This window comes from Lepus europaeus, chromosome 5 (assembly GCF_033115175.1).
Source record: "Lepus europaeus isolate LE1 chromosome 5, mLepTim1.pri, whole genome shotgun sequence".
Lineage (NCBI taxonomy): Eukaryota > Metazoa > Chordata > Mammalia > Lagomorpha > Leporidae > Lepus > Lepus europaeus.
In genome coordinates this window covers 45,616,104-45,637,500 of record NC_084831.1, presented here as the reverse complement: position 1 = coordinate 45,637,500, position 21,397 = coordinate 45,616,104, and the positions used below count along the sequence as shown (strand labels likewise).

The 21,397-nt window shown below is 54.1% G+C and overlaps 1 protein-coding gene across 1 annotated transcript; it reads right to left on the bottom strand.

The window, feature by feature from the left end:
- Positions 1-6,515: 6,515 nt before the first annotated feature.
- On the bottom strand, positions 6,516-21,353 carry MRPL37 (mitochondrial ribosomal protein L37). Its single transcript, XM_062191388.1, has 7 exons — positions 20,942-21,353; positions 16,389-16,572; positions 16,182-16,297; positions 13,277-13,462; positions 11,418-11,575; positions 8,084-8,287; positions 6,516-6,696 (listed from the first exon to the last, which is right to left on the bottom strand). Exons 1-7 carry the CDS (start codon positions 21,285-21,287, stop codon positions 6,619-6,621), a joined length of 1,272 nt encoding a protein of 423 aa, XP_062047372.1. The 5' UTR covers positions 21,288-21,353; the 3' UTR covers positions 6,516-6,618.
- Positions 21,354-21,397: the final 44 nt, after the last annotated feature.

The following is a 21,397-nucleotide window of genomic DNA, read 5'->3' as shown; positions in this document are numbered from 1 at the left end:
AGGGGAGGAGCCTGGCTGAAGTCTGCAGCCACAGTCACCGCTCTCCCAAGTTACCTGATTCTCCAACACATACATACACAGAGCCTTTCCCTGGAGCCACAAACTGGCTGACAGCAGAACGGCCTGGGGGATTCTGCAGCTGCCAAGGCACGGGGACTCCAGCAGGGCTCCCTGGGGAGTCTAAGGAAACCCCGCCTTGTCCCCCGGCATCTGCTGTCAGGTGACAGGTAGGGATTGTGTGCCAAGAATCCAGACATGGAGTGGACTTCTTGGGGCTCAGGCCTTGTCCCAGAGCTGTTCTGCAGAGCTCCAGGGCCCTGGGTTTGGGTGTAGCAGCCAGGCAGACAGGAAGACGTGGAGGCAGCGGTGCCCTTCTCTGCCAGTGCTGGGCTCAGGTGGTGCAGCCAGTGGGCCTCAAGCTGGAAACAAAGGAGCAGCCCGAGAACTTAAAGGTGGACAGTCCGCTCTGCCTGAGGTTGGGGCTGCTGCTTCCATTCCCAGGCAGCTGTGGCGCCCCAGTCCTTGGCAGCTGGGGTCTAAACATTTAGCCACCGCCTTGGTTTCCTGCCTCCCTCTCATCCTTTCCAAGGCCACAGAGCCCTCCTGTGCCTCCGTAGCCCTTCCTTCCCGCCATCTATCCATCATCCATCATCCATGATCCACATCATCCATCCTCGTGTGTTTTGAGCTCCCCGTAGATGCCACAGATCACTCTAGCACGGGGGATACAGCATGAACCAGTCAGTCGGGGGGCAGGCTCAATTTGGGAGGCCAATGTGACAGCCAGTGCTGGTATCACTGGGAAGTCTGGGTGGAGGAGACTTGGCATTTGGATGCTTGGACACCATGAGGCTGGCTGAGGTCATCCAGGGAGTGAGTGGGGGAGGGGCCCCAGCACAGGCCCTGCGGCTGTGAGCAGGGAGAGATCAGGGCAGCAGGAGGGGGAACAGAGGATGGGAGGATGGGAGAGCAAGGTGCCCCAGGGGTCGAGCAAGGGAGGCACAGAGCACCGAGCAGGGCATGCAGTCCGCTACTGAGGCGCCCTGGGGCAGGTGCTCCCTCCTCCCCAAGGCAGGCCCTGCCAAGGCTTCTCTTCGCACCCTTCAGCACTTTGTGCTACAACTTTAGCTCCGCGACCACAGAGAGAGCCTTTGTTCCTGGCATGCGCTCCAACTGCCCTTTTAGGGAGCTAGGCTGGGGGTTCTCTGGGTCCCCAGGGCCCCTAGGCTGTCAGGGTTCAGTGTCTGCCTCCCCTAATCAGGCTGGGAGCTCCTCTAACCAGGGACCGTGTCTGAGCTGTCACTGTTCCCAAAAGCCCCAGCACACGCAGGGCCCGCGGCAGGAGGTGTGCAGGAAATGGTCACGGAGTAACAGATGCTGGCGAGTATAGGCACCCCTGGAAGGCGCTCAGTGCTAGCGCCCCGGCCCATTACTGTCACCTAGGGTAAGGTGCTTGGGTTTAGGGAAAGGGGGGACTATCGCAGAGCTGAAGGAGGCTGACCACTCCATCCTGTGGCCAGCAGCCTGGGAGGACTCCCTCCTGGATCCGTAGCTCCGAGCACACCAGGCACAGGGAGTACTTAGGAAATGTGCTGAATTGTTGGGTTGTCCCTCAAGGACGATCTTGACCCTTGGGGGTTCCCTAACTGGCCCAACTGGCAATGAGAAGGCCCACTGTGTGTCATGTGTGTGGGTGGATGCATTGGGGTGGGGGGCACGGCAGTGACAGGAAGCTGGGAGGGGTCAGTCGCTCCTGATAGGCTGGGCTCTAAGGCATCAGATGCGCAGCAAGCCCACTCCCTGGATGTGGCTTTGAGTGGGGAGATGTAGCCCACCTGGGGGTGGCTGGTATGGGACACAGACCTCAGGTGGCAATGAACAACTCAGTGTCAGGAACCGGGGGGGGGGGGAGGGGGGGGCTGGCCTTGCCCTACCTGCCCCTCTCAGCCCAGCTGAAGAGTTAAGTCTCCCAGGCTCCACTTTGCGTTCACTGTGGCCTGCAGAAGCTGACTGAGGTGGCCCCTGTGGTGGGAAGCAGAGCAGAGCCAGGAGGGAGGTGGACAGAGCTACTGGGCTTTGAGGCACATAAGCCAACCTCACAGCTCTACAGGACAGTGGCCCCACTGGGAGGAGATGAGTGGGGTGGCCTCAGCGGGCAGCTGGGACCTCGAGTTAAAGCTACAAGGATTGACAGAAGCCAGAGCGGCCAAACCAAGGGGCTGCATCCAAAGTAGTGAGTGCCCGGCCACCAGAAGGTGTAAGCCAGCTCGGGAGGAGAGGCGGTTAGAGTTGGTAGGGGGAAGGCTTGGGTCCTGGAGCCCCAGGTTAGAGGCTGGGCTGGAGTTTGAACCAACTCCAGTGGACCTCAAAGTCCCTCCCCAGTATGGGGCTGTGAGAGGTCTCCACAGACTCAACTGGTCTGCGGCCCAGAGCAGCCTCAGCCAAACGGGAACTGTCCCCTGGGACCTTCCCACCCTGCACTGAGTTCCCATTCAACGCCACCTTTTACAGAGGCCCTCCCGACCCTGGTGACTCAGGGCAGTGTGCCTTACCCCATGAGGTGAAGGCCAGCACCCCTACCCAGCTGCTGACTCTCACACTGTGCCCTTCCTGGCAGCTGCCCTAGGCCCGGGGAACTGCCTCCCCAGCCAGGGGCCAGTGGCTGACGTGGGACTCCGAGGACAACCCTGGGCTGCACACTTCTCTACAGGGTCAATGGGGACTTCAGTTCCCCTCTGCCCCCCTGCACCATCCTTGCTTTCCTACAAATGACTCTAGAGCGCGCTCCCCAATAAAACACGGGCCACAGCTGTCCATGACTGCCCCCAGGCCGCTGCAGTGCACACTCCCAGCCAGCCTCACCTTCCCTCCTGTCACTCTAACACATATTTGTCTGTTAAAAACCCAGGTCTCAAAGAAGGTTCTGGTTCCTGGCTTCAACCTGGCCCAGCCCCAGGTGTTGCAGCCATTTGGGGAGTGAGCCAGCAAGATGGAGGATCTTCTTTTTCAAATAACTAATTTAAAAGGGGGGGGGGGGCTGGCGCTGTGGCATAACGGGTAAAGCCACTGCCTGCAGTGCTGGCATCCCATGTGAGTGCCAGTTCAAGTCCCAGCTGCTCCACATCCAATCCAGCTCTCTGCTGTGGCCTAGGAAAGCAGTGGAAGATGGCGCAAGTGCTTGGGCCCCTGCACCTGCATGGGAGACCCAAAAGCTCCAGGCTCCTGGCTTAGGATCAGTGCGGTTCTAGCGGTTGTGGCCATTTGGGGGAGTGAACCAGCGGATGGAAGAGCTCTCTCTCTCTCTCTCTCTCTCTCTGCCTCTCTGTAACTCTGCATTTCAAATAAATAAATAAATCTTTAGGGGGGAAAAGATGATTGATTGATTGATTTGAAAGGCAGAGTTACAGCAAGAGGAGAAGAGCGAGAGGAGCAGCTGGACCTCGAACAAGCACCCATATGGGATGCCAGCATGAGAAGCAGAGGCTTAACTATTTGTGCAACAACGCCGACCCCAATAAATCAATCTTACCAAAGAAAACAGAAGTCAACCCGAGACTCCCAAGTGGGTGGCAAGGAGGCAAACATTTGAGCTGTCATCTGCTGCCTCCAAGGGTGTACCCCAGGAAACTGGAATCAGAAGGCAGAGGAGCCAGGACTTGAACCCAGGCCACTGATATGGGACGTGGGCATCCCACTGCTTAACCACTGCACCAAACGCCTGCCCCTAATGCATACCTCATTCCAGTCTGTCCTCCCTCATGTGGCGGACCCTATGGTGCCGCAGGTTAGGCTGCCACCTGAAACACCAGCATCCCATAGGATAGTATCAGTTCAACTCCAGGCTACTCTGTTCTTTCCATCCAGCTTCCTGCTGGTGCACCTGGGAGGCACTGGATGATGGCCCGAGTACTTGGGTTCCCACCACCACCGTGGGAGACCCAGAGGGAGTTCCCGGCTCCTGGCATTGGCCTGTCCCAGCCTTGGCCATTGTGGGCATTTGAAGAGTGAATCAGTGTACGGATGCTATCTATCTCTGTCACTCTTTCAAATACATGAATCTTTTAAAAAATAAGTAAGGTCCAAGAGGAGCCTGTCCTCTTCCTGCCTCAACCTTAAATCTGCAGCTGACACAGCCCTGCCAGCCAAGTCACAGAGGAAGTACCTGTCTGGGGTCCAGCCTGAACCAGCCTGGGGAGAGAACTGAGGGCAGCCCACATGAGGTCCCAGAGTGCAGCCTCTGCACAGCTCCTGGAGACTCTGAACCGGTCCATGGACACCTCTTGGCCAAATATGGCCTCCAATCCACAGGTGGGGAAACTTGAAGGAGAGCTACTGCGGCCCCACGTGGCCGGTGGGGAAGCAGGCAGCTGGAATCTGGGAGGCTGTGGGAAATGAGGGCAGGACTGTCCCCGCGGCTGCAGGCTGCTGAAGTGAACCAGGCACTGCACTGTGACCAGGAGATGCGTCTCGCAGACGTGCTCCCAAGGGGAGGGCCCCTGCTCCCACCTGCTGCTCCTGCTTCTTCGCTCCAGGCTCCTCTGGGCAACCTGGGGCCTTCATGCCACCCTGTGCTTCCTCCTTGCTATGTGTGAGGAGGAAAGTAGGTGGGGAGGGCGGACAGTGGGCTGTGGGGAAGTGGGCACATCTGTGGAGGGGCAGTTATCACCACATCCTGTGGTCTCTGAGCCCCGCTCCCCTCTGGGAAGGATAAAAGCTGCCAGCGCTGCCAGCCCTGCCTGCTGTCTGCAGCTGGGGAAGTGCAGTGGGCGCTGGGCTCCAAGGCTGGCCCCGCCCCGGGGCAGGGTCCACTGGCTGCCCCTGCTCAGAGCCTCTGTGCTTCTCCATCAGGACTCAAGTTCATTTCCCCCTCTCACCCCAGTTCAGTCAGTCTCCTAGGGACCTGGCCTGCTCGGGACCCTTCAAGTCATCACTGTCACCCCGAGGACAGCACAGTGGCCCCCTCATCCCGCCAGCTCATCCTCTGTACTCCCACCAGTGGTCTTAAAAAATCCCTTCCACTCAGCGAGTTCTGTCAGGAATTTTGCCGATGGCCAAGACGCAAGAACAAAGATGCTCATTGCAGCAGCATCTGTAAAAACTACCCACTGGACTGCCCGAACATCCACCCACAGACAAAGCTGTTCCAAAGGACAAGGCAGACCCCCGTGCTGATTCGGCAAGATCTGCAATCTCCAGACCCCAGGCGAGCACGTAGGCACAGCCCACCCAATACCACCTCAGCACCTCTCTGCTGTGGCTGTCCTTAGGGAAAAGGACGAGGGGCTGTGCTGCAGGTGGGATAATGGTGACCCTTCTCTGAATTTTCACCTATGTAAATGTAACTGTTCTCACCTTTACATGGGAGGGCTCACCGAATGCTCTGGCCCCAGATGGCCTCCCTTGGGAAGCCTGGGGTGTGGGTATTCAAGGCCTCTCATGTGCAGGTCACTCCAGCCACAGCCCTGCTCCTCCTGCACCCATTTCCAGCCACTCCCCGACTCGCTTGGACCCCTCACCCCTCTGCTTTCCTAGTGGTCACCTCTCCTTGCCATCCCTCCTGCTGCTACCCCTGCCCTAGCCCCTCAAGGCCTCCTCACAGAAAGGGACAGTGTGAAGTGGGGACAGCACGAGCCTGGGCAGCAAACACAGGCCACACACAAGGCAGCCACTTCCCAGCTGTGGGCCTGGGCATGCTCTCAGGGCTCTCTTCAGAGTTCCTCCAGCTGCTGCTGGAAGCTTCCGCTCTAACTGCTCTCAGCGGTCCCAGCCCAACAAAGCCACCTCAGCCAAGGCCTCCCCGCAGTGGGGAGCAGCACGCCCAGAAGTGGTGATGGGCCAGGGGCGCTGTGGAGAAGCTCAGGGTAGGATACCAGCTCCAGGGCCTGGCAGAGGGCCAGGGCAGCCCGACACCTCCTTCTCTCCTCCCCCGGGCTGCCGCCTCCTGCACAGGTGCAGGTGTTTCCCTGAGAAGCTGACCTGAAACAACAACCGTGTGACACTGGGCAAACTCCTAAAACCACCTCTTGGGCCCAGGGCTGTGTCTAGCACGTCCCAGGCGCTCAGTACGGGCCTTGAATACGGAAGTGACATGTACCTCGCAAGGGCTATGTGGAGATTAAATAAGTCTGCCGTGAGGTGCCTGACCCAGAGCAGGGCTTGGTGTCGCTAGTGCCAACAGAGGCAGCAGAGACAGGGGCGGGAGCAGACCATTCCCTCCCCAGGGCACTAGGGAGAGGCCTACAGGGAGTACCCCGTGCCTTTCCGCAGCTACTGCGTGCTGTGTGCACGATCCAGCTCCGGAAGAGCTAACACCCACGGCCAAGCAGCGCTGAGGCAGACGGCACAACTGCATCCCCTGTGGTCTCCAGGACAAGACCAGTCAGTCATGCAGGCCCCCAGCTCCAGACGAAGCAACCGAAACTCGGAGAGGAGACACTCATCTGCATCACCCCCAGGGACCACGGCACGGACCCATGGGTCCCTCCAACAGCACTCTCACCCGACACAGGCTCCACAGCAATGCAAGACCTCTTTATTGCCATGAGACCAGTGGGCCAGGCTGCCAGGCCACCAGGGTGCAGTTCTTCAGGGGCATTCAGGCCCCAGGGTGGTCCTCACTCACACAGCACCATGCAAGTACAGAGCTAAAAACTTCCGGAACGTCTCTGGCTGGAAACCAGTCGGTCCAACAGGTTCCTGAAAGAACACAGCTATTAGGATCCTACCACCACGACAAAGCAGATGAAACAAAGGTTGGTTTTATGCAGCCTTCTCCCACCCCACCCTTCTCCAGGCCTAAGCAGGGGCAGAGGAGCTGCTACCAGGTACATTGGAGAAGAGGGCAGGGGCATCCCAGAACCTGCAGCTCAGCCCCTGCTGAGAGCCAACCCCCCCCCACTTCAAATGTGAGGAACAAAGGGCCTGGCTGCCCACTCCCCACAACGCTCTCCTCCCTCCCTCATTCCACATCCATTGGTTAGGCAGCCACTGTCACTCTCGGCCCCAGCCTGTGCCCAGTGCTGAAGACCCAGCAGAACGTGAACTGGTTCCTGTCCCCAGGGAGCTTGGAGTCAGGTTCTCCACAGTGACGATAAGGTGACAGACCTCACTGTAAGACAGGAGAAGGGTATAAGAAAGCAGGGGAGAAGTGACTACTAACTCACTAACTCTCCCTCACAGAGGGGCAACCAGAATGGGCCAGAAGGAAAGGAAGGAAGTTCGGAGACGGCATCACAGGCACCATTATGGAGGGACACGGGAAGTCGGGTAGAGCAGGGGCAAGCTGGGGCCAGGGTGCAGTCGGCGGGCGTGGAGTAGCAAGAGGCAAAGTTGGGGAGTTACGCAGGAGCAACCTGGCCAGGCCACAATGGGCCTGGCACCAAGTATCCTGCAGAGAGGAGCTGCAGACAGAGGGTGCAGGAGGGGGGCCAATCCCGCTTCACATCTCCACCCAGCACTGACGTCAACGATGCCGCTGCCCACTGCTCCAAAAGCAGGCCTGGGCTCTGTCCACAGAGCATGGGGTAGCAGTGACTGTGCCAGGGGACAAGTTCAGGATCCGAGTGAAACCAATGAATGCATCACTGGGGCACTGGCTGGGCTTGGAGCTCGGTGTGGGGGAGGAGAAAACACGCACATGGGTGGCGACAGCTGGGGCCCTGCAGAGAGGCTACAGCTGCGGATGGCGCCATCAGGGAAGGTTTCCGGGAGTGAGAAATAAGACTTGCAGGATGAAAGAGAAATGGGGGATGGGGAGAAGGAGAAGGCCTCCCCCCAGAGGGCACAGCCCAGTTCACGAAGCAGCAGAGCCCAGCGCAGTGCTGTAAGGAGCGAGGCACGGCTATGGGGTGGGGTGCAGTGGGCAGCAGTGGCTGAAGTGAAGGGCGGGGCCAGGATGCGGGGTAAGGTGTTGTGTAGGAGGTGACGGGCAGGCGGCAGTAGCCCTGTGGCCAGACCTCCTGGGCTGCAGTCCTGAGAGCCAGGACTCTCCTCCCGGAGCACCGCTTCAACCCACCCCAGGCTGGCCTGGGCAGGACGGGTCATGGCCCTGTTCCTGGCATTGGGGGGCCGCATCTGGACTTACCACAACCACCTTCTTTTTGATCACTGGCAGACACCAAAAATGCTGATAGAGGAGCTGGTCTGAGTCCACCCAGACCAAATTCTTGATGCCCTCATTCGAGTCAAGATCTGTGGTGTTCAGCTGTAGCACCAGGAACTGGAAGAGCCGCCCATCCGTGCCCACGCTCTGCACCACTATGGGCTGCTCCAGGACCTTGCTGTCATTCTGACAGGAAAGGGGACAGTCAAATCAATCAGAGACTGTAGACTGCAAGGAACAGCAAGGACAGGCAGCTTCTAGTTCTGTCCTTTAGAACACTCAACCTGAGGCAGGTGTCAGGCCTAGTGGCTAAGACACCTGTGTCTCACACTGGAGGGCATGGGTTCAACACCCAGCTCTACTCCGAACTCCAGCTTCCAGCTAATGCAGACCTAGGAAGCGGTGGCAATGGCCCAGGCGACTGGGTGCCTACCACACAGGTGAGAGATCGGGATTGAGCTCCTGGCTCCCAGGTTCAGCCTGGCCCCGCCCCAGCTCTGGCAGGCATTTGGGGAGTGAACCAGTAGATAGAAATGCACTCTTTTTCTCTCTTACTGCAAAAAATAAGAAAAATTTAAATAAATAAAAAGTAAAACATCTGCTCCCATTTAATTGCCACCTTGGGCAATAAAAAATAGAACAAGTTTCGAGTTCAGGGCAGTCTGGGGCCAGGGCTTCCCTCACAGAGCCTGGCTCTGCCTGGCCTGCCTGGCTCTGCCTGGCTCTGCCTGGCCTGCCTGGCTCTGCCTGGCTCTGCCTGGCCTGCCTGGCTCTGCCTGGCTCTGCCTGGCCTGCCTGGCTCTGCCTGGCTCTGCCTGGCTCTGCCTGGCCTGCCTGGCTCTGCCTGGCTCTGCCTGGCCTGCCTGGCCTGCCTGGCTCTGCCTGGCCTGCCTGGCTCTGCCTGGCTCTGCCTGGCCTGCCTGGCTCTGCCTGGCTCTGCCTGGCTCTGCCTGGCCTGCCTGGCTCTGCCTGGCCTGCGAGGCCTCAAGGCCCCAGGGTGCCTGCTCTTCAACATGAGCATATGAAAGCAGCAATTCCCGCCACTGAGACATGACGACTGGGAAAGCTGCAAAGGTCAGTTAGGCAAGCTGGGAGGTTAACGCCGGGAACTCCTCAGTGCCCCCAGCATTACCTGATGGACAAAAGTGGCGCTGGCTACCAACTATCATCTCATTCTCACTCCATTTGACAGAGGAGGAAACTGGGGCTCACAGGAGTGGAGTGACTTGTCTACAGTCACAAGGCTGAGTGGCCCTCACACTGGCTCAGGCTACGCTCTGTGCATGAACCACTCCGCCTTGCTCGGACCCAAGCTCCCCACGCTCACTGCAGCTCAGCATGTGGACTGGCCAACACCAGCCACGCCAGCGCCAGAAGTTCACCACTGGTGCATCCACTGATGAGTTCTTTGAGTCTGTGCCACTTGGTGGTAGGAATAACACTAAACCATTGGCAGAAGGCCTCTAGGGTTGGGCATCTTGCCAGCTTGAGAGTCACCTCTACTCTCAGAAACCTAGAGGTACACTCCCACTTAGCAGGTACAGAAACTGAGGTCCAGAGGTTACTCATGAGGTGTGAGCCAAGATCAGACCTCAAGTGCGAAGCCACTTGAAATCCTACTGTTTGGGTGACACCTGGTGTCCCCATGAATCCGAGAGTGGGACCTCTTTTCGCTCTCACCAGCGTCCCTGTGGTTAAGCTACGGAGAGCCTCTGCAGCAATCCCATCTGGTGACTGCTGCTCCGGAACAAAGAGCCCACGAGCAGGCCCCAGAAAGCAGGCCATCCGCGACTCAGACCACAGCCGACGTCCACCCCTCCAGGGCTGACCCAGCATCAGGAACTGCTAATGTCAGACCTCACTGGGAGCCACACTGGGGCTGTTGGCCTTAGAAATACCTGTTCTTAGCTGCATGAGAAATAAATAAAAAGAAAGTGCCTGTGAGTGTTAGCCGAGAATTCTATATTGACTCTTATCTCCCTCTACAGATCAATAAAACTGCAGGTAGTACATAAATTTCTCAGCAATTTTACCTTTTACACAGAGGCTCTTCCCGTAATTGCTCAACTTCACATCACCAGGAATAATTTGTACCTGGAGGGGATCGGGGAGGCCTCCTCTCCTACCCAACTGGGTGGCAATTAGTGGCAGTGTCGCTACCCAGGCTCTGCTGGCAAAGCTGGCACAGAGATGCAATGAGCCCGCAAACTTGGGACGTGGGCGTGTGACTCTCTGCCTCCTTCCACAGCAAGTTGAGAGGTAGCACACCTTTCAGAGCTAGAGCAATCTCAGACCCAATCCTTGTTCCCCATTCATTAGCTGTGGGACTATGGGCAAGTTACCCAACCTCTCAGGGTCTTCCAGCTGAGAATCGGAATGAAGATAATCTTCCCAAGACTGCAAAGACACATGTCAGTCACATGAAGATGAGCCAGCTGCTTAGCTGTGTGACCTTGGGCAATTACTTAACCTCCCGTGTCTCAGTCTCTCATCTGTGAAGGAAGCTGATGATGTCAGCCACACAGGATTGCTGTATTAAATAATGCAGCTGCTCTCAACGTCCAGGGCAGTGGCTTTCAAGCTTGAGCCTGTACCAGCAACACCTAGGGAACTTGTGAAAACTGACTGCTGGACACCAACCCCAGGGTTTCCGAGCCAGCAGGGCTACAGTGGGTCTGACAGTCCCTGTTTCTCACTGGTTCCAGGTGAGGCTCTGTTGCTAACCCAGAACTGTATTCTGAGAACACTGACATAAAGAACCCAAATCCAATGTCTGTCTGCTCCCAGGCCAGCATTCCCCCAATCGCAGGACAGCTTTCTGTGATAATCACTCAGCCTCCATCCTTCACCATGGGACCCACTCTTCTCAAGATCAAGGGGCTACCACCAAGGGACCCCATCATGACTGGCAGACAGGCCTGGGCCACCTCTACTGCTTCTCTTCCTTCACCTGCCACAGAACCTTCTGCTGCCTGTAGTCACTGTAGAACAGACTTGAGTGCTAGAGTGCACCCAGCTGAAGCTTCCAGTCTGGCCACAGTAGCCTGCTGGGGAGTGCTGGGCACGCTGTGAGGCACCCTGTGATGCAGAGCCTGGGAGCCAGGGATCTCACTGAAACCCGAGGCTACTGTATGGAGGTAACGCACAGGCACGGTCGGCCCCCGGGGGGACGGCAGTGCCCCTCGCCAAGGTGACTGCACGTGCTTCTCCCCAGACAACATAGTTAGCCACAAGCACTTATTTCTCTGAATGGTGCCCTTAAGGCAGGAGACCAACACCATGGAGAGCAGCTCAACAGTCTTCCCCACATACCTACCCCATAGAGGAGCCGGGCCTGAGCCAGGGCGCTGCCGAAAGCAAACAGGATCATCTTGGCCCGCAGCTGATCTGGTTGAAAGCGGTGGGGCCGTAAATTGGCTCTCTCCAGGAAATACAGGGTATGGGGATGGGGGTAAGGATAGCCCTTCTGGAATCCTGCAAGATACACAATTGTGTGGAGGCACGGTGAAGACTGAGAGCTGTACCAAGCCTCAGCACAGCCACCTCACCTGAGCCCAGGGCAGGCACCCAGAGACTCAGTGCAAGGACACATTACCACGACAGCTCTCAGCTGGCAAACTCCAGCCTGCCAGCTAGATCCAGCCTCTGCCTCTGCCTGTGTTTGCGAAGAACATCTCTGCTGGAGTTCAACCACTCTCACTGTTTACGGATGGCTGTGGGCAACTGTGGTGGAGTCTACACGTGTTTGCAAAACCTAAAACACTGGCTGTTGGCCTCTTCGCAGAGAATGCTTGCTGACCTGCTACAGGTGCTTCTTGCACACTAGCTCTCCCCCACCCCTTTCTGTCCCATGCAAGCACACAGATGACAGTGATGTTAAGAGGGGGAGAAGTTCAAAGTCATGGTAATCATTAAAAAGAAAGCAAACCATTTGCAAAATTCAGTTCCAAAATATCAGTAACAGGCATTTGACCTAGCAGTAAGATGTCCGCATCCCATACTGGAACACCTGGGTTTGATCCCAGCTCTGGCTCCTGATTCCATCTTTTAGCTAAAGCAGACCCTGGGAGGCAGTGCTGAGGGCTCAAGTAACTGGGTTCCTGCCAGCCACATAGGAGATGGAGCCCCAGCTGCTGCAGGCATTTAGGGTGTAAACCAGCAGATGGGAGCTCTGTCTCTCTTTGTGCTTCGTAAATAAATGAATAATTTCTTTTTTCTAAATGGAAGATACAAGGTGAATCAAGGGACTGTGAGAGGCCCCTGCCGAGACTGGAAGACCACAAAGCATTTCTGGGAGGAAATGACTGCCAAGGTGAATTTTGAAAGATGAAGAGTTAACAGGCTGGGGACACACGGGAATGAAGGGCAAGAGTTCCAGGCAGAAGGACAAGGTAGTACCAAAGCAGGCTACTGAGAAAGAGCACAAAGTGCTAAGCACAGATAGACTAAAGGTGGCAGGGGGGCAGGAGGAAGAGATGAAGTAGGAGAGGGGCAGAGGCCAACCAGGAGCCCTCATATGATGTTCCAACTGTAGCCAACAGGCAAGAGGGAAGCGAGCACGGAGAGAGATGGGATCAAACTGGTATTTTTTAGAAAGGCTACTGTGGAGTCTTCAACCAGATGGACCAGAGAGAAAACAGTCTGGAGTCAGGCTGATCTGTTGGGGCTGTGGCAAAGGCTCAGGGAGAATCTGAGCTAGGCTCAAGTTGTGAAGATGGAAAGGTTTTCGAGGAAGACACCACCACGCATGAGGTCAGAACGGGCAGCAGGAAAGGGGCCCGGCTCAGCTTGTTGTGTCCTGGCTGGCTGAGCGGGTGGTGCTGTTTGGATTAACAGTGTCCAGGGGCTTCCTCAGTTCTTGAAGGAGGCTGGCCAGAGGTCGCAGGGTGGAGAGAAAGAGGGTTAGCAAGGGACCAATGAATACAGGAAAAGGCTTGGTCAAAAGCCCCTCAAACCACCCATTAAAAACTACTGCTCAGGGTCAAAAGCAAAGTGAGCCGTGGTGCAAACCACTTCACCTCCCCGAGTGGCAGCTTTCTTGCCTTTGGAGTGGGGACAACAACAGCTGTTCTGGGGCTGCCACTTAGGATGGGCAAGGTGCCAGGCACCTGGGAGTTCTCGTAGCTCTGTCCCTCCATTCCCACCACACCCAGGCCCGAAGGCCTTGCTCCTCACCTGTGTCATCTTTCACATCGTAAACATGGCACTCCTGCAGATCGATCGTGGGAGATATGGGGTAGAAGGTCTCAAGGGTGTGATCCTTAGTAGCTTCCACCTCCTCCCTGGAGGCGATGGGGGGCAGAGGATCCTTGGCACTTAGTTGGGCTCCCCTGGAACCACGTATCCGAAGGAGAAGAGACTCTAAAAGGGAGAGGTATGGTTTATCTGATGTGGGCTAAAGCCTTTTCTGGACTCAGCAATCATAAGCCTTCATGCCCCACACACTTCAAGCCATCTACAGCTTTTCTACATGATCGGCCCAGTCACAGAACCCAGTGCTTTGCTTAGGACGATAACCCTGGATCCTCCCCCATGGAGGAGCCCATGCAGCCTACATGCTGCTTCCACTCCCAATAAACCCTAGGGCCTGGTGGCCTCTGGGGGCTCAGATCCGCATCTGCTCTAAGGCGGGGAGACCAGAGGGAAATGAATTTCTCTCTGCTTTCCAGGTAGTAAAAGTGTTGCAACAAAAAGAGTCATACTCAGAAAGAGCAGAGGTGGGGAAACTGACTCCAAAGAAGCAATGCCTTAAAACGACACGTGAAGGATGGACAAGAGCAGAGATTTTTTTTTTTTTAAGATTTATTTATTTATTTGAAAGTCAGAGTTACAGAGAGAGAGGAGAAGTGAAGAGAGAGAGAGAGAGAGAGTGAGAGAGTGAATGAGAGAGAGAGAGAGAGAGAGGTCCTCCATCCGATGGTTCACTCCCCAGATGGCCGCAACAGCTGGGGCTGTGCTGATCCAAAGCCAGGAAACAGGAGCTTCCTCCTGGTCTCCCACAGGGGTGCAGGTGCCCAAGCACTTGTGCCATCTTCTGCTGCTTTCTCAGGCCACAGCAGAGAACTGGGTCAGAAGTGGAGCAGCCGAGTCTCGAACTGGCACCCATATGGGATACCGGCACTTCAGGCCAGGGCGTTAACCTGCTCTACCACAGCACCAGCCCCAAGAGCAGGGTTTTTAACTCTGGCACTATACATACCTTAAACCTTGTGGGGAAGGGGGGAGGGGGGGGTGGTCCATCCTGTGCATGGCAGGATGTCAGGTGTCCTGTGCCCACCAGAGACCAGCAGAACTCTCTCCTGTCCCTCCCGAATCCTATCTGAGTCATGATGATCAAAAATGTCTCTAGGATTGGCCAAATGTCCCTAAAGGCAAAACTGTCTCTCGCTGAAAACCACTGGGCAAGAACTTTGCAGGCAAAAAAGGGGGGGAAGAAACTTTCTGGCTGGGGGCGAGGGGTGACATGCAGAAAGCCACAGGGGCACCTGACTCCATGGCAGAGTTTAGAGAAATGACTCCAGAGGACAAGGACGATGTGGTAGGGAAGGCAGGACACAGAAGCCCTGAGACCAGAGGCTAAGGGGAACTATTAAACCCAGGGAAAGGGTAGGGCCGACCTCAACAATAGAGGGAACAAAACCAGGCCGCTCAGAAAGCCCACCAAAGTCAGGTCAGCTTTTACACTACCCAGCAATGCAGGTGGTTCAAGGTAAAACACTCCCATGTGACTGAGCACTGAGCCCGTCATCGTGCACCCCTTGACAGGGGTCCACAGGTGGCCACGGGCCACCACCAGACAAAATGTGCCTATGAAGACTCCTTGAGTTTGGCCCAAGAGAAGTCTACGTGGAGGCTCAGCCTCCTCCGAAGGGGCTTGAGCTTGTAGGTACAGTCACAGCACAGTGTGATGGTGACGGATGAAGGTGGTTTTCTCCTACACACAGAAAATGGGTTAGTCAACAAACTATCACCTAATTAGTACATGTTCTCCCCCACTGTGTACTAAAAAAATGGATACGACATCTGTGGATGCATAAACTCTGATCTGTTTGTTAAGATACTTCCCATAGCAGCAGAAGATGGCCCAACTTCTGCACCCACATGGGAGACCCGGAAGAAGCTCCTGGCTACTAGCTTCATATCGGCTCAGCTTCAGCTGCTGCCGCCATTGGGGAGTAAACCAGCAGATGGAAGACCTCTCTTTCTCTGTTTCCACCTCTCTCTGTAGCTCTGCCTTTCAAATAAATCTTAAAAAAAAAAAAAAAAAAAAAGAGGGTCCTGAACGCCACCTTAAGTGTTTTATGCTACTGGGAGACAGTGAAGGATTTGAAATAGACTAGCACTATCAAAAGACCACTTGAGCAGTGATGTTGAAAATGGACTTAGGGGGCTGGTGCTGTGGTATAGCAAGTAAAGCCACCACCTGCCCATCCCATATGGGCGCCAGTTCAAGTCCCGGCTGTTCCACTTCCAATCCAGCTCTCTGCTATGGCCTAGGAGAGCAGTGGAAGATGGCCCAAGTCCTTGGGCCCCTGCACCCACGTGGGAGACTCGAAGGAGGCTTCTGGCTCCTGGCTTCAGATTGGCGTAGCTCCAGCCACTGTAGCCAACTGGGAAGTGAACTAGCAGATGTAAGGCTTCTCTCTCTCTGTAACTCTTTGAAATAAATAACTAAATCTTTAAAAAAAAAAAAAAAAAGAAAGAAAGAAAGAAAGAAAGAAAATGGACGTGGAAGAGCAGAGAAGCAGGAATGGGGACAGAAGGCCGCTGCGGCAGAACATGAGTGCTGTGGGGGCGGAGACCGCGTGTGCTTTATTATTGCCTTCGCCATTTAGGCACGCAAGATAGGGCTGACTGCTAATGGCCGAATTAACAGTCCTAGAAAGAAGTAATTAAAAACAAAAAAGACAGGGCTGAGGATGCGTCCGAGTGTACAAAACTGGACCTCGGACCAGTGAGGATAGGTATCTAGAAAGCAAGCTGTTGGGGGCGGGAAGGGGAGAGTTAAGAGCTGGTGGTGGGCCTTAGAGCAGGAAGGGCAAAACCACACCGCGGCTTTCCGGTGTCAGAGATGACCAACCTCGATTCCAGGTGGCAGACAACGTGTGGTTCTTGGTATAGATCCGTCTGGCCAGAGAAGGATGCTTGAGGATCTGGGATTTACACAGCTGGATCAAACTGTCCACAATGACTGGGCTTGGAGAAAAGCAGAGACATTTGGGGAATTAAGCAACAGCCTGACTCCAAGGTCTGAGTTGGACATTTGGGTGACTTGAGGGAAACTTACCAGTAGGTCTCTCTCTTGGGGATGTCCTCAGTGGAGTGCCAGAGACGGGCGTGGGAGATCACGTTCAGCACACGCTCATCTTGGCTCTCTATGTGGTTCCTCGGATCGCCAGCAAGGCTCAGCACTTTCTCAGGAAGGCCTTCTATGAGCTTGGCCTTGGTAAGCCAGAGAGCCTGCTTCACACCTTTAGGGTTATCAGCCACAAAACACAAAAACAATTTAGAAAGCATTGCTTATGCCTGCCTGGCAGCACATTAGGGAAAGGCCGCCTCAATAGAGACCAGAGGTACCAGCACTGTGGTACAGCGGGTAAAGCCGCCACCTGTGGTACCAGTGTCCCATGTGGGCACTGGTTCGAGTCCCAGCTGCTCCTCTTCCAATCCAGCTTTCTGCTTTGGCCTGGGAAAGCAGTAGAATATGGCCCAAGTATTTGGGCCCCTGCACCCACATGGGGGACCCAGAGGAAGCTGCTGGCTCCTGGCTTTGGATTGGCTCAGCTCCAGCTGTTGTGGTCATTTGGGGAGTGAACCATCAGATGGAAGATCAATCTCTCTCTGCCTCTGCCTCTGCCTCTCTGTAACTCTGCCTTTCAAATAAATAAATAAATCTCGGCCCAGGCCACTATGGCCATTTGGGAAGTGAATCAGCAGATGGAAGATCTCTCTCTCTCCTTTCTCTATCACTCTACCTTTCAAATACATAAATCTTTAAAAACAGAGAAAAAGAGAGATACTAGATTTGTTCTGGGTCATGTGATGGGGCAGAACCAAAAATGAGAGTGGAAGCTAGGACAGTCTGATTTTGGTTCAACTTCAGGAATGACCATCTACTGCAGGGTGGTTATAGCTGAGAGAGGTACAAAGCACCTGTCCCAGGAAGAAATCAAATAAGTAGCTAAGACAGCTGAGATCACATGACCGAATTCCACAGGCACTGGATGGACCTGAGGCTATGAGACTAGATAAATGAATGCCAAATATCCACTCAAGATCCCTTCTATTAATCCATACCCTAACCCCAACTGGAGAAGCTCACGTCTACCAAATATACTGGGAGTACACTTAGTGGTAGTGGTCTCAGGATTGAGCCCACACTGCCTTACCAAGGGAACGTAGCTTTTGGAAATAATGGGTATAAACTGTGGATCTCCATGAATACCCTAATGAGCCCTGCATCTGAGACCACTTGAATAATTTTTCACATCTCATTTAACCCTGATTCTATGATGAGATATTTTACCAATTTTTGTATGAAGCAAACATTTTTGTATGAAGCAACCCTGTGAAACATACATACGGCCATATTTGGCAAGAGGGTCATACGAGGGCTGTCAATCCACTTATTCCATGGGGTGCTCTGAGACCTTCAGAACCTCTCTCTGGCCTTGGCACAAAAAAGTTGAACTTTTCTTGGCAATAGTAGTTTGCCCATGAACACATTTGAACTGCATAACTGAAAATGTTTTTTTCTTTACAACAGGGGTCAACAACCATTTTCTTAAAGGGCCAGATAGTAAATATGTTCAGTTTGTGGGCTATACAGTCTTGTCACAATTAGTCAACTTAGCCTTTATGGCATAAAAGCAGTCACTGTCAAAAATTAACAAGTGAGCACAGTTCTGTTTCAATAAAACTTCATTTACAAAAACATGGGGGCCAGCATTGTGGCACAGCGGGTAGAGTTGCTGCCCACAACAACAGCATCCCATATGGGCACTGGGTCGAGTCCCAGCTGCTCTACTCCCAATTCAGCTCCCTGCTAATTCACCTGGGAAAGCAGCAGAGTGGTTGGCGCCCTGCATCCATATGGGACAACTGAAGAAGCTCCTGGCTCCAGCCTGGCCCTGCCCTGGCTGTTGCGGCTATCTGGGGAGTGAACAAGGGCTGTTGGTTTCACATGAGTGAAACCATGACATTTGGGCCATCTTCCCCTGGTTTCTCAGGCCATTTGCAGGGAGCTGGATCAGAAGTGAAGCAGCCGGGACTCAAGTCCATATGGGATGCCAGCACACTGGCAGAGGCTTAACCTACGCCACAGCAGAGTCTCTGTAAATAAATTTTTTAAAAAATCAGGCAACTGACCTAGACAGCTGATTCTGGCTCTGCACCATGTGCTGATTACTAACACACTTACTGCCATGTTTGGGATTCACCTTTAGCAAGAACCCCACAGAATGAATTCTCGTGTTCATCTCACTGTTTTATTACTATCTACTTTAATCTGGTTGCACTGTAAAATTTGTGTAAGCTACCCAAACTATTTCCTAGGAAAAGATAGTATATAAACTAAAATAAAATCCATTTAGAATGACTGAGTCTCTAAACATTAAGGTTAACCCAAAGCCCATGGGATGGGCTATGGTGCCCCAGAAAACCTCCCTACATTCACTTTCCCCAAATCTGGCTTCCTTAAGGGAGCAATAGGCACAGACCTAGATCCCTAGGCTCTGGATCAAGTAAACATAGCAGTCCTCTACATTCAGCTGAAAGTCAACAGCAGATTCTTTCCAATGGTCATGCTCACAGTTGACATACGGCTGGTGACTGCTTTGCTTGGCAGGCACCTATCCCAGCTGGAAAAATACCACACTAACGCAGGGACATATCTTCATTTGAAAAGCTATGTCTGGGATGAAATCTCTTATAATAATAAATGGCAGCAGGGGTCGGTGCCGTGGCACAGTAAGTTAATCCTCTGTCTGCGGCACCAGCATCCCATATGGGTGCCAGTTCTCGTTCCGGCCGCTCCTCTTCTAATCCAGCTCTCTGCTAATGTCCTGGAAAAGCAGTGGAAGATGGCCCAAGCCCTTGGGCCCCTGCATCCACATGGGAGACCTGGAAGAGGCTCCTGGCTCCTGGCTTTGGATCGGCACAGCTCTGGCTGTTGCAGCCATCTGGGAAGTGAACCAACGGAAGGAAGACCTTTCTCTCTGTCTCTCCCTCTCTCTGTCTGTAACGCTACCTCTCAAATAAATAAAAATAAATTTTAAAAAAATATTTTAAAAAAATAGTGAATGGCAGTGAACGAAGAGACCTCATTTTAAGACATCGCAATGGAAATAAATGTTCAGAAATGCAACTTCTGGGTTATGTGGTTCAGAAGAAACAACTTCAGAGTCATGTAAGCTGAGTTCTAGTCATCACAGTGCCACCCTTTAAACTTGAAAATGGACAAAATATTAAAACTTTATGGTTCCCTATTTCACATATAAATACATAATAATTAGAGCTGCTGTGTACTGACTGTCACCTTTACCCCGTGCTAGCTTTACTTACAAGCGAGATAGTGTGTTATGGAATGGAGGATGGTACTCTGAGACAGAGGAGTTTGCTAAAAGTAACATTCTTTGGAAGCAGAGGGGCTGGGAAGGTAGCCCGAGTCTGTGTACCCTCAAATCCACAATCCCCCACAATGCCCCAATCGCCCTCCTAGCACTGCACCTTGCAGTTTTACTATAGACTTCACAGAACCGCTCTGCGAGCTGTCAAATGCAGGAGACAGGGTACATTTTCAGTCTAGTCAAGCGAATGTCACCTTAACTTCTAAAATAATGCATCCAGCCACTTGGTGTTCCATTACCGGGTCACACAAGGGTGTCAAGTCTTGGAAGATCTTTCACAGCACCCTGTGAGGACACTGCAAGTGTTTAAAGGCTGGAAAATCAGCTTCCAGGAACAGGAATGAGCAGCTGAAGAGGTTGCTCAACTGACTAAGTTTTTCAAAGGCAGGATTGAGTCTCCAAAGCCTGCCAGGTCTCTCGCTTTCCTAATCACGCCTTCAAAAACACAGCTGCCACACAGCTTGACCACTTTGTTTCCAGGATCTCCCTAAACCCGCCCTGATTTTGGTGGGAAAGGAAGATAGAATGGGAAAGGGGACTCTCAGTAAATAAGCCCCCACCCCTGGACTCAGGAAAATTATTTCTGATACCCCTGTAGCCAGACCTGTGATCTGTTCTCAGTGAAACCGACAGGCTAGAATATTTCCCAACCCCGTCCTGTCGTTGAAAACATCTTAGCTCTGACTTCTGACAAAGGACCTGACCTAGAAAACCAAGAGTCGCAGTGCTGGTGTCACTATTAACACAGCACTTCTGTGGGCTGATCAGTTCCTCCCTGGTTACAACTACCAATCAGGCCTGGAGATTAAACACTATCTCAGCTGCCTCTTTCCCGCCGTAATCTCCCTCCATCAATGTCTTAAATGTACAGGTAATCTCCAGGATGTCAGATCTGGAAGGGTCAATACGGACTGTTTCATAGAAACCATCCAATTCACAGGAAATGGGGGCTCAGAAAAGTCCACCATGTGCCTCAGATCAGAGAGCTGGAGGCTAGGGCTCCGCCTAGACACCAGCTCTTTTCACTTTGACGTCTGAACTCCCTCACACAAGCACAGCAATTCACGTTCCTCTTAATCCCGACAACTCTCAGAAGACGGCAATGGTCTCTCTTCGCACACGAAGAGACCGAGACCCGCAGAGTTCCCGTGTCTTGCCGGGATCAGGGCTGGCCAGAGGTACAAGGTCCCCCCCTCGCCGGGCCTAGTCTCACCCTCAAGGAGCCGGCAACGCTGGTGGAAGATGTAGCAGGCTTGGTCCTTGTACAGCGGCTGCTCGTGAATGGGGGGCGAGCGGTAGAACTTTGGGTGAGTCCAGCCGGGATCCCAGGGCGGGAAGACGGGCCGCGCCAGGCCGGGCGTGAAGTGCATCTTCCCCGCGTAAGTAATGGGCTCCAGTCCAGGAATCTCGTACACTCTATCGAGGGGAGGGGGCTCGGGCTTCCGCGTGGAACGCACGCCCCACTCGTAAGCCCCGCGTCTGGGGGCTCCGCATCCTCCGAGGCCGAGCTGTCCAGAGCTAGCCAGTGCCCGCCAAGCGGGCCACGACACCAACGCCATACCGACCCCCTCGCCTCAAGACCTCTACCTGGGCGCCGCCATCTTCCCCGCGAAGGGCCTGATGGGAACAAAAAGGGCTGGACGCCAAGGCTCATTTCATGAACGGCAGA

What these genes read in the sequence shown, in the direction of transcription:
- MRPL37 (XM_062191388.1), bottom strand. Translation starts at nt 21,287, where the DNA reads ATGGCGTTGGTGTCGTGGCCCGCTTGGCGGGCACTGGCTAGCTCTGGA. An exon ending in GCGTTGCCGGCTCCTTGAGG is followed by an intron (nt 16,573 to 20,941) that starts GTGAGACTAGGC and finishes ATAACCCTAAAG; the next exon opens with GTGTGAAGCAGGCTCTCTGG. An exon ending in TCAAAAAGAAGGTGGTTGTG is followed by an intron (nt 6,697 to 8,083) that starts GTAAGTCCAGAT and finishes GTGTTCTTTCAG; the next exon opens with GAACCTGTTGGACCGACTGG.